The sequence below is a fragment of the Chaetodon auriga genome, chromosome 9 (assembly GCF_051107435.1).
Source record: "Chaetodon auriga isolate fChaAug3 chromosome 9, fChaAug3.hap1, whole genome shotgun sequence".
Taxonomy (NCBI): Eukaryota; Metazoa; Chordata; class Actinopteri; order Chaetodontiformes; family Chaetodontidae; genus Chaetodon; species Chaetodon auriga.
The window spans coordinates 1,252,351-1,266,884 of record NC_135082.1 but is presented as its reverse complement, the minus strand read 5'-3'; the positions used below and the strand labels follow the sequence as shown (position 1 = coordinate 1,266,884).

General features: G+C 39.8%; 2 protein-coding genes across 7 annotated transcripts in view; both read right to left on the bottom strand.

Moving 5' to 3' along the window:
* enpp6 (ectonucleotide pyrophosphatase/phosphodiesterase 6) overlaps window positions 1-563 on the bottom strand; it is an 82,730-nt gene extending 82,167 nt beyond the window's left edge. For both annotated transcript variants that reach the window (XM_076738516.1, XM_076738517.1), the window contains exon 1: window positions 159-563. In XM_076738516.1, coding sequence (XP_076594631.1) covers window positions 159-414 — 256 coding nt within the window. In that variant the 5' untranslated portion in view covers window positions 415-563. The remainder of the gene's footprint in view (window positions 1-158) is intronic.
* A 5,060-nt stretch (window positions 564-5,623) lies between these two features.
* Window positions 5,624-14,534, bottom strand: part of LOC143325469 (storkhead-box protein 2-like) — a 159,640-nt gene continuing 150,729 nt past the window's right edge. For 2 of the 5 annotated variants that reach the window (XM_076738513.1, XM_076738514.1), the window contains exon 4: window positions 5,624-11,622. In XM_076738513.1, the coding sequence (XP_076594628.1) occupies window positions 11,418-11,622 (205 nt within the window). In that variant the 3' untranslated portion in view covers window positions 5,624-11,417. The remainder of the gene's footprint in view (window positions 11,623-14,534) is intronic. The other 3 variants (XR_013077540.1, XR_013077539.1, XR_013077538.1) reach the window with 3 other exon arrangements.

Genomic DNA, 14,534 nt, shown 5'->3' with positions numbered 1-14,534 from the left:
AGCAGCAGTTTTGTCAGCTGTTGAGACAGAAAAAGGTTAGCCTATGGAAGAGAAGCAGCATAAAGACTGTAAAGCATTCCTTCATTAGCAGTCTGCACTGTGCTGCCTTCTGTATAGATAGATAGATAGATAGATAGATAGATAGATAGATAGACTACCTGTCATTAAAGTGTAGTAATTAGGGTATGATAAACTCGGGAAGTCCGGAGTCATGTAGTCCACCTTCACCCCAATGTCCACAAGCTCGCGAAAGCCGGGGAGCACGTGCAGGTCATCCATGTAGTCATAGCGGAACCCATCGATCAGGAACACGAGCAACGGACGGGCTGCGAGACATTGCTGGCCCGCTCCGAGCAGCAGTAGCAGCAGTAGTAAGAGATGCAGGGGGCACGCGGGTTTCTGCCTCGGTGACATGATAGTTTTGCCTCGTGTTGTGCTGCTGTGCGGACAGTGGCGACAGTGGCGGTTCCACGGAGAGGCATACAGTGGCACTTGCCACTGTAAAAATATATCTTGCCACCCCAGTTGCCACCCTATTTTAATATATTTTATTTATTAAAACACATTTTTGAAATTCAGTGATCTGCCCACAGAAACTCAGCCCTCGTCTCCTTTCTATCTATCGTTATTTACTCTTTAAAATGCGCCGCCACCCCCCGCCCCCTACAAATTTCAACCATGCCCCCCGAATTTTGAAATGGTTTCACCCACAGAGACAGTGAAATTCCTCTGACGGCTAGGCTCTCTTCTCTTTAGGCTCCCAAGTGGCTTTTCAGATTTTTTTGTTGCTTACATTAATTTCTTACCAAAATAATGTAAAATTATGCGTAAAATTAATTACTAATGTACAAAAACATGTTTTATGTCAAATTTTACTGCATTTCCTGCGGTCACTCGTTTTCTCACCTTTCCAGCGTTTTGTCTCTGTCACGGCTGTGTGTGTGTGTGTGTGTGTGTGTGTGTGCGTGCGCTGTGCCCGTAACCCCCGCCCCTCCCCCTCCTGCTCAATGCATACACATCACGCAGTTGGCCAATCACGTGCGGCTTGAGCAGAAAAAAAGGCGAGAGGAAAAAAAAAAAAAAAAAAAAAAAAGCGGGTCCCGCTCCGGCTCCCAGGCAGGAGCCGGCTCCGATCCTTCACTTCAAAGAGCCAGCTCGGAGAGCCCTTTCGCTCGCGACCGACACATCACTAGTTCTTCTCATATCTCTGCCTGATGAGAAGTTATCTGCAGAACCAACAGGTTATTCAAAACTGTTTCCACAATAGCCTGATAGCCTGATCATAGACTAACACTATGGTTGAATCAGTTTTCCCTTTATGGTACAAGCCCAGAGGTATTTGCCAGACACCTGATTTACCTATACCCTAGGTATTGTGTATGGGTGGCATAGCAGTGAGGAGGGTGGGGCATGTCTTGGGATGTTGGATCACATCGTGCGGGAATATTCTTTCAGAAAAGATTGTTTAGGTGGTTGAATCAATTTTCCCTTGATGGTACAATGCAGGGGTGGACTGGGACAAAAAATCGGCCCTGGCATTTTGGACCAGATCGGCCCACCACATTCGATAAAGCACACCTTTTCGGTCTTTTTGGTCTCTTGAATGTGTATACCAACTGTGCAGCTCTTTAAAACCACGTACCTTAAGTCACGCAATGAGTTAACGGGAATCAGTGAGAGTGGACACATAAAACACTTCCAAAAAGTGTAATTTATTAACACTACAAAAAGTATAATCCACCACTCCATCACAGTAATGGATCTTTAAGCAGAATTCATCCTATTGGGTGTACCGATGTGTTTCAGGGAGGAAGAATAGAGAAAGAGAAAGAAATTTGCATAAATTGCTGCATCAACAACCATCAACAAGCCCCCCTGCTAGAACCTCATGCCAAAACTTTGCCACCCCAAGGCAAAATCTCTAGATCTGCCTCTGTGGCGACCGAGACACAATGAGTCTGTCATTTTTGGTCCCCTCTTCACTCTGGCTTTAAAGCACAGTGTATAAATACACCATTAAATTTACTGAATTATTATTGTCCACTTAATAGGCGAGTAGTCCTGTATTCAACAGAAAAGTACAGGAGTATTATAAGTTTAAAGATCTAAAGTAGCCTAAATGATCACTGTTGAGATTGGCCTCTTTCAAGATGCATTAGTGAAGGGTTTTTTGTCCTAACCAGAATGGTTTTGTCTTTGTGTATTAACATGTCAGTTCCACATCAGACTGCAATGAGACAAAGAGAAATGGTGGTCTTTGATCAAAACCAGATAGTTTTGATAGTGTATTAATACTTATAACACAAATTTGTTAATTCCAATAACAAGTAAGGACAATAAAATCATTCCTTACTCATATTAATGCTTTTAAAGTTGCCTTCACATGTAGGTGTATGAGGGTGTGTGCATTTTATATTTGTACTATTTACAGCAAGCATTAATTATGCAAAAAGGTTTTCTTTTGATATTGTGGTCCATAGCAGCCTGCAGTTAAAGAACAAGTGGTTTGTGGGCCAACAAACATGCAACTTCAACAGCCTGTTTCTTGCTTGCACCATGTGCTCTATCCTCTAATGTATTGTGATAAGTTCCAGTGCAACAGCATCACCTACTGGGATATTTCAGTAATGAGGATGATCGTGACTCGTGTGTGATTGTTGGCCAAAATGAACCTGTCAGTTCAGTTCCCATCCATCTTTTTTATTGAGAATCTGTTAAGATATTACAACACAGTTCCATAATAATTATACAGCATGTACAAGATACACATTAAAAAATAAATAAAACACACTGAGAGAGTGCATTAATGCCCTGAAGTGCACGTTTTTTGGACCAAAGTAGTGGACACTGTCTCTTCACTAATCATTGTGCTTTTTTTTGTTGAACCTGCTCTCCAGCTTTTGAATGATGACTCAACAATCCAAATCTCTGAGAGAGCATGCAAACTCTGGCTAGCCAGCATGACTGCAGCCAAAAGGATAATTGTCCAGTGCTGGATACCACCTCATACCCTCTCATTAAAACATTGGCTGAGCTGCTATCTCAACATTTTATTTCTTGAACTCTCATCTGCCAGGATTAATAGAGCCAATCCCACTACCAAATTTTGCGGCTGTTGAATGACGATTTGGTTTGTATCCTAAAGTACCTTTATTTACTTATTTCCAGTGATTGATATTTATTTCAATGTCACTGTAGTGTTTTTTTTTTCTTTTTTGTTTTTCATACATCTCACGTAAGGATTAAGAAATTACTTAAATAGTTTTGTACAATTGCAACTGTAATGCCTCATTAAAATAAAAAAAAACATTTAATTACAAAAAAGAAAGTTAATTAATGACTATTTAATTCTTTTATATTTTAAGCAGCCTTCATGATGCTCAGATGTTAATGTACTGTTGTTCTTTTATTTAAGTAACTGTAGGACTTTTACTGGTAACGAAGCACTTTTTGTATTGTGTTATTTCTTCTTATACCAAACTAATGGATTTGAATACTTTTTCACCACTGACCGTATACAAATTGTCATAGTATTACTGTCTTTGCAGTACACCTATACTAAATGTTCTTCACTGTATTGTACTAACAGGAAACGATTCAAGACTTGTGGTGATGCATGTACCTAAGTTGTGTCAATCAAACTTCACAAAGACAAATTTTTTCATCCACAGTTTGTGTTTGAACTCCTTTAACCCATAAGAACCCGGACCCATTTCTCCTTCAAGGAAAATTGTGGGGGACATAAAACAGACTAAACAGACCACATAGAACACATTTCTGACATTTTTGTCAAAACAGCGAAATTGTTTTATATTATTATATGTATATATATTATTATTTTATATTATAAAGCTTGTTTTATATCAGTTTGTTCAAGAAACGTGTTCACAACAGGTTAAATGTAATAAAGGACATGTTATGTAAGCATTAGAATTCTTAAATGGCTTGAATCTTACTTTTAGCAACAAAAAACAAGCTTTTTAAATTTAGCTAGTGCACTACATGTGTTAACCTGGCACACAGACATCTTGGAAATGTTGTTATGGGAACACAAAATCACATGACCTGTCACATGACCAATCAGGATGTTCAGTATGTATCACTTAGGGACTTCATGAGTTAAAGCCAAGGATAAAGCTGTATGAGGAACTTTCCAGGACATTTAAAGGACTTGTGACACCTGTGTCACCATGGGTTCTTTGGGTTAATACAGGAGTAAAATGACCTCTGCTGAAGAGAATGTATGCTAGTACAGGTCCAACTAAAGTGATCTGTCTTTGCCAATTCAATCACTGCTTACTGTATTTGGTTTGGTATTACAGCTTTGTGTGCACTGAATTAAATTTTAGCTTTGTACGATACCTCTATCACACAATTCAAGTCATTTCAATTCAAGTTGTGTCAGAGGTGATCATCAGTGATACGACACAAACTAGTTTGTATCTATTAAAATCTGCCCTACATTTCAGCAAACTGTGATGATGCTTTTATTTATTTAACTGTAACACCAAAAGGAGAAATAACATAGATTTAACTAACATTTTCAGTGTAAAAGTAACACTCTTAGGAAATAACAGAAAGGCAAATTATTACTGCTATGTTTTCACAAAATGTAATTCCTCTTTACCAAACCCTAAACTAATGTGAAAATCAACAATATAAATCACATTCTCTACAAGGTTACAACCTGTCAAATTGGTTTTGCCTTACCCAGCTACTTCCAGGACTCTTAGAAAAGGCAATCATCCAGAATCACTCTGTTATTTACCACAAGCTTTTACTTACAGTAAGACATCTCATAATATGTCAGGCAGACCTGTCAGGCCTATCAATTGGAGGCCTGCTGGTGAAGACATTTTGATAACTGGTTAAAATGTATTGTCACCGTGTTTTGACATTTAAGACAGTTTTGCTCTTTCTGGTAATGTAGAAGTAGATAAAGATAGATAATCCCTAAATTTGCTGGCTGAGTTTTTATAGCATCATATTTTACTATGATTTCCACATACTCCTGGTTTTAGTTTATCTTGATTTTATACATATACATACTATTTTACATGTAGTGACATAATGTGATATATAACCATCACCTCTTACCATTCAGTTAACGCAAGCTGAGAGCGACAAGTGTCCTGATATACCCCATTCTTTAACTAATATCAGCTACACTTATATCTTTTACTGACACACACTTGGAGGATCAGTAATTTTCAAATAAAGTGCTTGTCAGATCATAGAACAGCAAACATTTCTGATGTAGAAATTGATGCAGCCAGAAGGAGGCTATGGAGACAGACTTTTTGTCTTGCCTTCCAGAGTGGAAATTAAGAACACATTTACAGACAAGCATGGCAATGAATCACAATGCTATCATGGACCATTAGAAGAAACCTTGTAAGTGAAGCAATACAAAAAAATAGGGAGAATACACACACACACACACACACACACACACACACACACACGTATGTTTTTTTTCTTTTTTCAAAAACATGGAGGACACCCACTATATCCTTGTTCAGAGTTGTTTATCTTTTCTGTTTACCCTCTTTTTAAGATGGGCCCTGTGACTGCAGTATCGTACGGAAGTCATGTTTGTTGCTCACATTAAAACGCACAACAATGGTGTAACCAAACATTGTTATTTTATTATCTTAAAAAGTAACACAATCCCCATAGGGTAGCACGTACACTACAACAACGGTAACACCAGTACTACACATCAAAGGGACTTTCAGATATTATAGACATTTAAAAAATCCCTCTTTTTATTGTTTAAATTATTTGACTAGGCATGACAGATAAACATCATTTACAGGTATGACATACCGTCAGCATTAGAAACAATGTTATTGTTGAACCTCCATTTTAATAAATCACCACCGATGTTAAGGGAAGACATTTCATGGACTGTCAGTGTTAAAAAGGGATGGAAGGTTACAGGACTGTGGCTGAAGGGGAGTAGGGGCTGATGGAAGGCCACTGGGCCTGACAGTAGCAGGAAGAATTTAGGTGGTAGGGCAGTGCAAACATCAGACATGAGGAATGGAACCCATGACCTCCATCAGACAGGAAACTACTGCCCTATTTCACTGGTGGCACAGAGACAAGAACACCACTGAGGCTGTGGAAGAGGAGCTAAAACTCCAGAACTGTGATATAATAGAGATTAAACTCCATTGCAGGGACAGGAACTCAACTGTAGTGGTAAACCCAAGATTAGTGGTACAATAGAAACTGAAACTACTGTACTTGTAGGGATAGGGAACTGCCTAAATGGGAAAGGATTAGGGACTTGACTAACAGAATGTGAATTTATCCCTGTCTGTGTCTTTCTGCAGTCACAGAATAAGGGATAAGGCCCAATTACGTGGGTACAACCGGCACTACAAAGCATTGTAGAGGCAGAATTAGGATTAGAACCCTACTGTAATAATTGTGTAATGGACTGGAAGCATACTGTTGGGTTAGAGCAGAGACAAGAACCCTATTACAGATACAGAGAGGATGAACTGTGTACCCCTAGAATATTGACAGTGGAAGGATTAAAACCCCTAAGTAGTATTAGAACCCTGCTAACATTGTAGACTACTGACTACAATCCTAGAATATTCAGAGCACAGAGACTAGATTCTGAATTATTGGTAGCACCCACAATGGTTTTAGTTCCCCTTGGATTTTAGTATCTAGCACCTCTGGGGATTAAAACCTATAAACAGCAGTGGAACAGACTGTAAATTTCTTCCAGCAGTAGAAAACAGTTTAGAATTGTAAAATATTGACAGAACAGTGACCATATTCCTAGAACAGAAAAATCGATCCATTGGGGACAGAATATAAACCAGTACCCTGGTATAGAGGGAAAAGAGGTTAAAGCCCTAGTGTTCATAGTTTGAAGCATACTGAACCTTTTACTGTAGTGGTAACACATATGGTTGGACCCTTGTGTAGTTGTAAGAAGCAGAGTGCCAGAGGACCAGATGCAGTAGTAGAATGAGAACTGAAAGGTCACAGAATAAAATCCTACTCCTGGTTTGACTGTGTGTTCCAACAAAGGAACACCTTGTCGGTATGCTAGTGAGTCCTACTGGTCAGTTGTGGTGTCTGTGCAGTTGCCCAGACCAACAGTATAGTTAGCTGTGATGAGGATTGCAGGGCAGATGGAATCTTAGCACCCCACATTGAGAGAATTCTATGGACAGGATGTTTTTAGAAAACCATCAGGTCCTACCATACAAGTTAACTAAAGTTGTCCTGATATACAGGATTCTTTAACTAAAAGCAGCTACACTTGTATGTTTTACTGAGGCACACTTAAAGGGTCAGTAAGCTTCAAATGAAGTGCTTGTCAGATCAAACATTTCTGACACTGAAATTGATGCAGCCATCATCAATTGGTTCAAGTGTGGCAACGAACCACAATGCTTTCATGTACCATTAGAAGAAACCTTGTTAGTGAAGAAAGGGAAACAACAGGGAGTCCAGCACTTTAATGTATGGTTATATGTGTGTGTTTGCATGTGTGTATAGACATTCACAGGCTAGAGGCTGATGACAGTGAGATAGCAGAAAGAACGGGCTGTGTTTTTGCTGCCGTGGAGGTAGTTGTAGAGGAGCCTATAGGACAACAACACTGGGATGACTGACAGCTCCCTGAGCCTATAGGAGGATGGGAAATGATTGACCTATAGGACTGCAGGAGTTTTCATAAATCCATCTTAACTCAGGTCTAGTTTTATAACGAGACTAACACATTTCGAACGTAGGTCTTATTTCACATCTCTCTGTGCTATAGTCAGTGGTCATGCGTCCGTCTATTCAGTCACTGTGTAATCCCAGTCCTGTTCACCCAAATGCTTCATAGAAGGGACTAAATTGCCATTGCCAAAAGTATGCAGGTGAAACCTAACCTAAAAAGCCTAACTATAAGCAGCCATTTAATAGTATATTCCAACTATATCAGCTCTCTTTTGACTATTATCACGGCCATCACTGACCATGACCATTTTAGCACCAGGAGTGAGAGTGGCTCAGGGATTTGATTCAAACAAACTCAAGTGATCATGAACTTGATAGAAATGTAAATGAATAGAGAACAATGTGTATAAGTAAATAACCACTGAAATCCAAAAATAAAGTCACATCCCTGTTTGTTATGTATACTACTGGTCTGGATAAGTTTTTTCTGGATTGCATCCCATACTCTCTGTTGGACACTCAGCCACTTCAAGTGCCAGCACAGCTGCTCTCAATGAAAATCCACTCGTAGACCCTGGGCTGGCCTTTGATGTGCAGCAGAATACACTTTGTCTGACACCAGAATTTATACGTTTAATTTAATTTCAACTCAGTGATTTTTGCTTGTTAAAATCTTTCAACTCTTAGAAGTCAGCTACTCCCTTTTTAATAGCTTAGCTGTGAAACTCAACAGGGATGTATCTGTAACCCCTCAACACTGGATGCAGCTGTGTTATTCAAGCAGTCCATTATTCACACATTTACTGTTGTTTGGTTCAGTTGTCCTTGGTTTTTCAGCTTTGAGTGTTCAATGGGATGAAGGTACTTTGCTTTGTTCAGAATTCTTAAGATGACATTTTCTGTTTCTCTCGCTCCACTCATTCCCCATACCCCTCTCACTTCAACTGAAAATGTATACAAGCAATAAATGGTGACATCTGTCCATATAAAAACAAAAACAATGTTTTTTCTCACTTTCTGTATTTATTGAGGTCCTGCTGTGACACTGCCATCCAGCACCAATTGCCACACTTTGGGAAAGAAGCGAGGCAGCGGTTCCAAAAACAGCAATGTCCATTTCATAGATTCTCCATCAGTGAGTTATTAAATGGTGCTGGCTTCCACCCCCGACCATCTGAGATCTCACCTGAGCTGTAAAGAACTAGAGAAATACGCTGGTAAGAATGAAGTGGTAGATGAATATGATGCTATACTTCTCCTGCTCAGGTGTTCATGTGGTCAAGGATTGGCATGTAACCTCAGCTCATCTTTGGCGACAGTTTGCCAAGGTAATAAAAATGAATTAATAAATGACTAAATCATGAAAATAATGATCACTGAAAAATGCCGTTCAGCATGATCATACTTGAATAAGGTCCAATAAACCTCAACTGACTGAGTTCATATGAATAAGGACCAAACTCTCTTCATGTGTAGCCTACGACTCCTGACTCACTGAACTACACCATCTGTAGTAAATCTAAATGCTGTTTTTCAGTTACCCTTCAGAAGTATGAAAGTCATAGCTTACAACAAGAACATTACAAAGCCTTGTGAACTTTGCAGGCTCCATGTTGAACCACAATGGCCCCTTCTTGGAAGGAATCTCTACACTTCTTTTAGTTACTAATATTCATAAATCTAAGTGATGTTTGCTGGAAGGATGAGTTGATGTTTAACTGTGGGTTTACTGCTGTGACTTTTTAGCTACCTCAGCAGTGAGTATGAATTCACATACATGCAAGCAGGACACTAAATTATGAATCATACAGTGGCAAGGGGGTGACCTGCCCTACTCTGCCTCTGATTGGCTAGCACTTGTTGCCTTTGTTGGTTGGGTTGGTTAGGTTTAAGCTTGAGGAGTGATGACTGCTTAGGCAGAGCAGGTCATCCCCTCACCATGGTAGGATTCTAGCAGTACAGAACAGCAGTACAGAAAAATATGCTTACTATGCGCTGGTATGCCAGCTGTTGTAAGCTGTGATGTCATCTGTAGGCCCTCAACATCTTAAATTTGAACACCACCGTGAAGTGGCTCTGTAAACAAACAAGAAAAAGTAGCTTTGCTATATGTACATAAAGACCAAGTCATTAACAAAATATGAATTTTGTCTACCATCAATAAATATAGGCATTTATAGACTGCATATAAATTCACTTCTATTGTAAAGAATATGCTGTATATAGCTATTTTAATGTCAAAGTTTGATTTCTTCATTATTTTATTTTATTTGTGTTAATTTCAAACAGTTTGCTATATATTTCATTATAACTCAACCTGACTCTGTGCTGTTGTAACATGTTAATTTCCCCTCAGGTATCAATAAAGTCTTATCTTTTTGGGAAAAACACACCTGGCCTGTTATGAAAGTGAGGCGAAGAAAAGAGCATGTGTGCAGTGGACATAGCCACGACAGAGCTGAAACATGACACAGCTGCATCCCATGGGCCATGAGGGGTACCATAAAAAGAGAGAAAAAGGACAAAAATATCTGTCTCCATTAAAGTTTAAACAGTCTGTAATCAAATATTTCATCCCTGGAGCTACACCTCAGGCTGTTCGTATGCAGTATCTGACAGCAGTTGGACGGGACAGTTAAAAGCAGATTAAAAACTGGCAACAGTATTCAGGCAGTTTAGATGGGCATCATGGCATCCAACAGATACAAGAATTGCTCAGCTTCATTCTACAGAAGTTGCTGCTGCTTTTGTAAAAGCAGTCTTGGTTACAGGTTACTCATTTGACTAAACACCTCACATTGCTGTTGCATTTTGGACTGTTGTACAACAGAATCAATTGACCTTGTCATTTCCTTTGGCACAACATCTACCAGAGGTGTCTGCCAGTGATGAATTTTAGAGAGGAGCTAACAAAGACAAGAAGTAAGAGCTGGACCAGTGAGTTTGTGGATGATCAATAACAGCAGTCAGCAGAGCTAAATCTCTTCAGTGTGTAATACCAGGTGACACCACTAGAGGGAGGTGCACTGATCTGGAGCAGCTGGAATGGGAGTGGAAATAATATGACCTGAGATTACAGATTATACAAACACTACCCCACCCCGACACACGCGCGCACACACACAAAAACACAAAAACATACACACACACACACACACAAATGCGCAGAAACGCACGCATACACATATACATATATGCACATGCACAAACACACACCCACACACACACACACACACACACACACACACAAAACTAGAAACCACGCAAGTGAAACAACACAACAGCAGTGTGTAAACTAGAGGTTGTAGAATGGCATGGTCAGAGACTGCCCAGTGGCCTGGTGTGTATGTGTCTGTGTGTGTGTGTCAGAGAGAGAGACAGAGAGAGAGAGAGAGAGAGAGAGAGAGAGAGAGAGAGAGCGAGAGAGAGAGAGAGAGAGAGAGAGAGAGAGAGAGAGAGAGAGAGAGAGAGCAGATTCCTGGTATAAGTTCCTCTGTTTGTATCTGTCAGTGTATGTGTGTGTGTGTGTGTGTGTGTGTGTGTGAGTGTGTGTGTGTGTGTGTGTGTGTGTGTGTGTGTGTGTGTGTGTGTTAACAGCTATAGTTCCACAGTGAGTCTGTGGCAGCTCCACTGATTCAGTCTGTAACAGTCCATGGGGATGGGACTTTTTCTGGCCCCTGTCCAGTGGCTATCAGCGCACCCAGCCCTTAGTTCGGCCCTTAGACGCTGGTGATCGATGCAAGGCAGGCGCTGGGCTTCTGGAGTTTCTCTGGTTGGGTGCTAGCAGGTTCTGGGATGGTGCGGAAGGAGAAAGGGGGACCATTGCCGGTAGTGATGCCAAGATGTCCGGGGCTCAGCGCCAGGTTCTGCCGACGGTTACTCTCTACTATGGATGAGGTGTTCGATGCTAGGCTCTCCCTTGTTCTGCAAAGGGACACATTATAACAAATTATGCCATTACAACACCAAAGAAAGCACTTGAGACATACATGAGGAAAGAGACAACAGGACCATGATGACAGCCTCTTCACTACTGAGAAAACTGTTCCATTACCAAATGATTGGTAAAATTCTTACTACTGATTACTTACACTTTGATCACGACACTTACTGATGCAAATTGAAAATTTGTTTAATTTAATATGATAACTAATTGACCTCAGATTATTTAGGCTCAGTTTTACACAAGTAAGCCATGAATGCCTTCCCTGTTTAACTTTGGACAGCAGAAGAGATTGTATCAGGTCATATAAATGTGGGACACGATTTTTTTTAGCTCGTCTAACTTGCTTGTCTGAATGGTAATAGACAAAACACAACTTCATTTAGGAAAAAAATTCAAATCAAATAAAGCTATAATAAAACTTCAACACATGGCCCATATACACGAAAGATAATCAAGATTACAGTAACTCAAAATGCAGCCTTGGGTGATACTGTGCTTAAGTGGTTAATATTGTACTTTTGGAGCTGTATTCTACTTTTGTTGGTACTGCATTTTAGTGCTTGATATTGTAGTAAAAAAATCTGAGCAGAAACAATGGTACTTAAAAAAAGTTAACATCACAAAAAGTTGTCATGCTTTGCTGAGGTGGAAAAGCTGATGTATCAATAAAAGCAAAATCCTCCAAACTGTGATGGAAACAAACTTTGTGAATAAAACATGACGTACGTGAAGCATGTGATTTACACATCCACTGAAGCTTCCACTACACTGGACAGACAAATAATTGTGGCATATAGAAACACCAGATCTGTGAGAAGCGAAGAGCAGCCTTTATCCTTCGTTTAATTAATAGATAAAACCAATATGACTGTCCTATTTCCATCACGTTTGTTTGTTTGAGGTTTGACTGGAGCGCTTTTTATTACATCATCTCACTGTGTCCTTATCTTCCTCAGTGGTTTAATGGCACCCAACTGGAGAACTATGGCTATGGCTAGACATCTGTCTGTATATTAACTCACATTTTCTTTTTCTTCCAGAGTGTCAGGCATTACTTGGTTTTGTTAATATTGGAGCATTATTGCAAATATCACCTTAACACTCCTCCCTTTTACAATTATGCCATCACTGTCAATGGTAAGCCTATAATCTGTCCCCTCTCAGAGAACAGTATCCATGTTCTCAGCGACAATTCACACGGGCACTGAGCATTCTAGGACATAAAAGATGCTTGTGGTCTCCCTAGTTACACCATTTTCTTTTACCTTCAACTGAGATCCTTACTCGATTGAGTATCCTGGGCTTCTAAAATTAATTACAACCTCTTAATATTTTTTCTTTTTGGCTTGGGCACTTATTGCTACCTTGTTTCCAAATTTTACTGCTTTCTCATACAATCCATAACAACTCACCTGGCAGTATGTGCCGTTTGGTAAAAAGACTGTAGACTTACTCATATCTGGTGGTATGGTCCAACATTAAGCTGGCCTCTAGAAATCCTGATCGTTAAACAATTCATTACAATTTTGTCAAGATGAATGACTTCACCCTCTTAAAAACTTGTCAGGTTCTCACAGAATCATTCTCCGAACTGTTCACACTGCCCAGACAGTACCCCAGGCCATATGCAGAGATGCAGAAAGGTCAACTCCATTTGTATGAATTAAATTTACTAGACATATTTTCTTTTACTCAAGTAGATGACAACACAGCTTGTTAATTTAATTACCTCCACCAGACATAAGCTTGGAGAGGATCATGTGTTTGGCTGTGTGTGTATGTGTCTGTGTCTATGTCTGTCTTTCCGCAGCTAATCTCACATAGGACTGGCCTCATCGTCCTAATATTTTTGGGCACATTTACTGTCTGTATGTTCAAGAACCTCTCATGGTTGCAGTGATTCACGGTTTTTGAAAAACCCATTTCACTGATTGTTCTGTTTTAAACTGCCATTGACAGCTGAATTCTCACTTGTCTGAACCAGCCAGCACATAGTGGTCATGCTGGTATTGGCATATTCTTTTGGTATTTTCAATTTGAATATAACATTTTACATTGCTGGTGTTTTGGAAATGGCATACTGTCTCCCCTTAATTCCCTTACTCTCATGCATACATGTTGGACACACAGTCTGCCCTGCACACCCTGTTTCCCACCCACATGGACAGGCATCACGGAAAATCTATGGATTGGGTGAGCTGGGTCATAAAAATGTACATTCTGATTAATAGTGCATTGGTTGCATCATCAATAATATAATGAGTTGAGTTTATTAAGTACCTGCAATGATCCACCCCACAGCCGAAGTATGTTTCACAGCGGAGTAATGTCATTGATAATTTAAATCTCCGGAGACACCAACAGGATCAGTTGGAACCTAATATTAATTAATGTTCTCAGTTCTTCTGCACATTAAAAAGGTCACACACAGTTCAGATTCACAGAGTGAAATTGTTCTGAGTAAAGTAGCCATCCTCCTGGTAAATCCATCAGATCTGTCTAAAATAAATTTTTCAGAAGCTAAAAGTTTAATTCCATTTCCTCTGGAGAGTTTTCTCTGCCCTGTCAAGATTACAACTAAAGTTTTCAGTTTTGCTGCTTAAATGTCCTGCGATATTGCTGCAGTGACTTCCCTGCACACATGAAAATATTTTAAATGCCTCTCTAATCATTAAGCAAGTTATTAAAGAAAACATTCATTCATTCATCTTCTATACCCGTGTATCTCTTTCGGGGTTGCGGGGGGCTGGAGCCTATCCCAGCTAGCAATGGGCGAGAGGCGGGGTACACCCTGAACCGGTCACCAGCCAATCGCAGTTAAAGAAAACAGTCATACATCAAATAACACACAATAAAGAAATCACCTGGAAGGCTTGCAATGCTTAACATC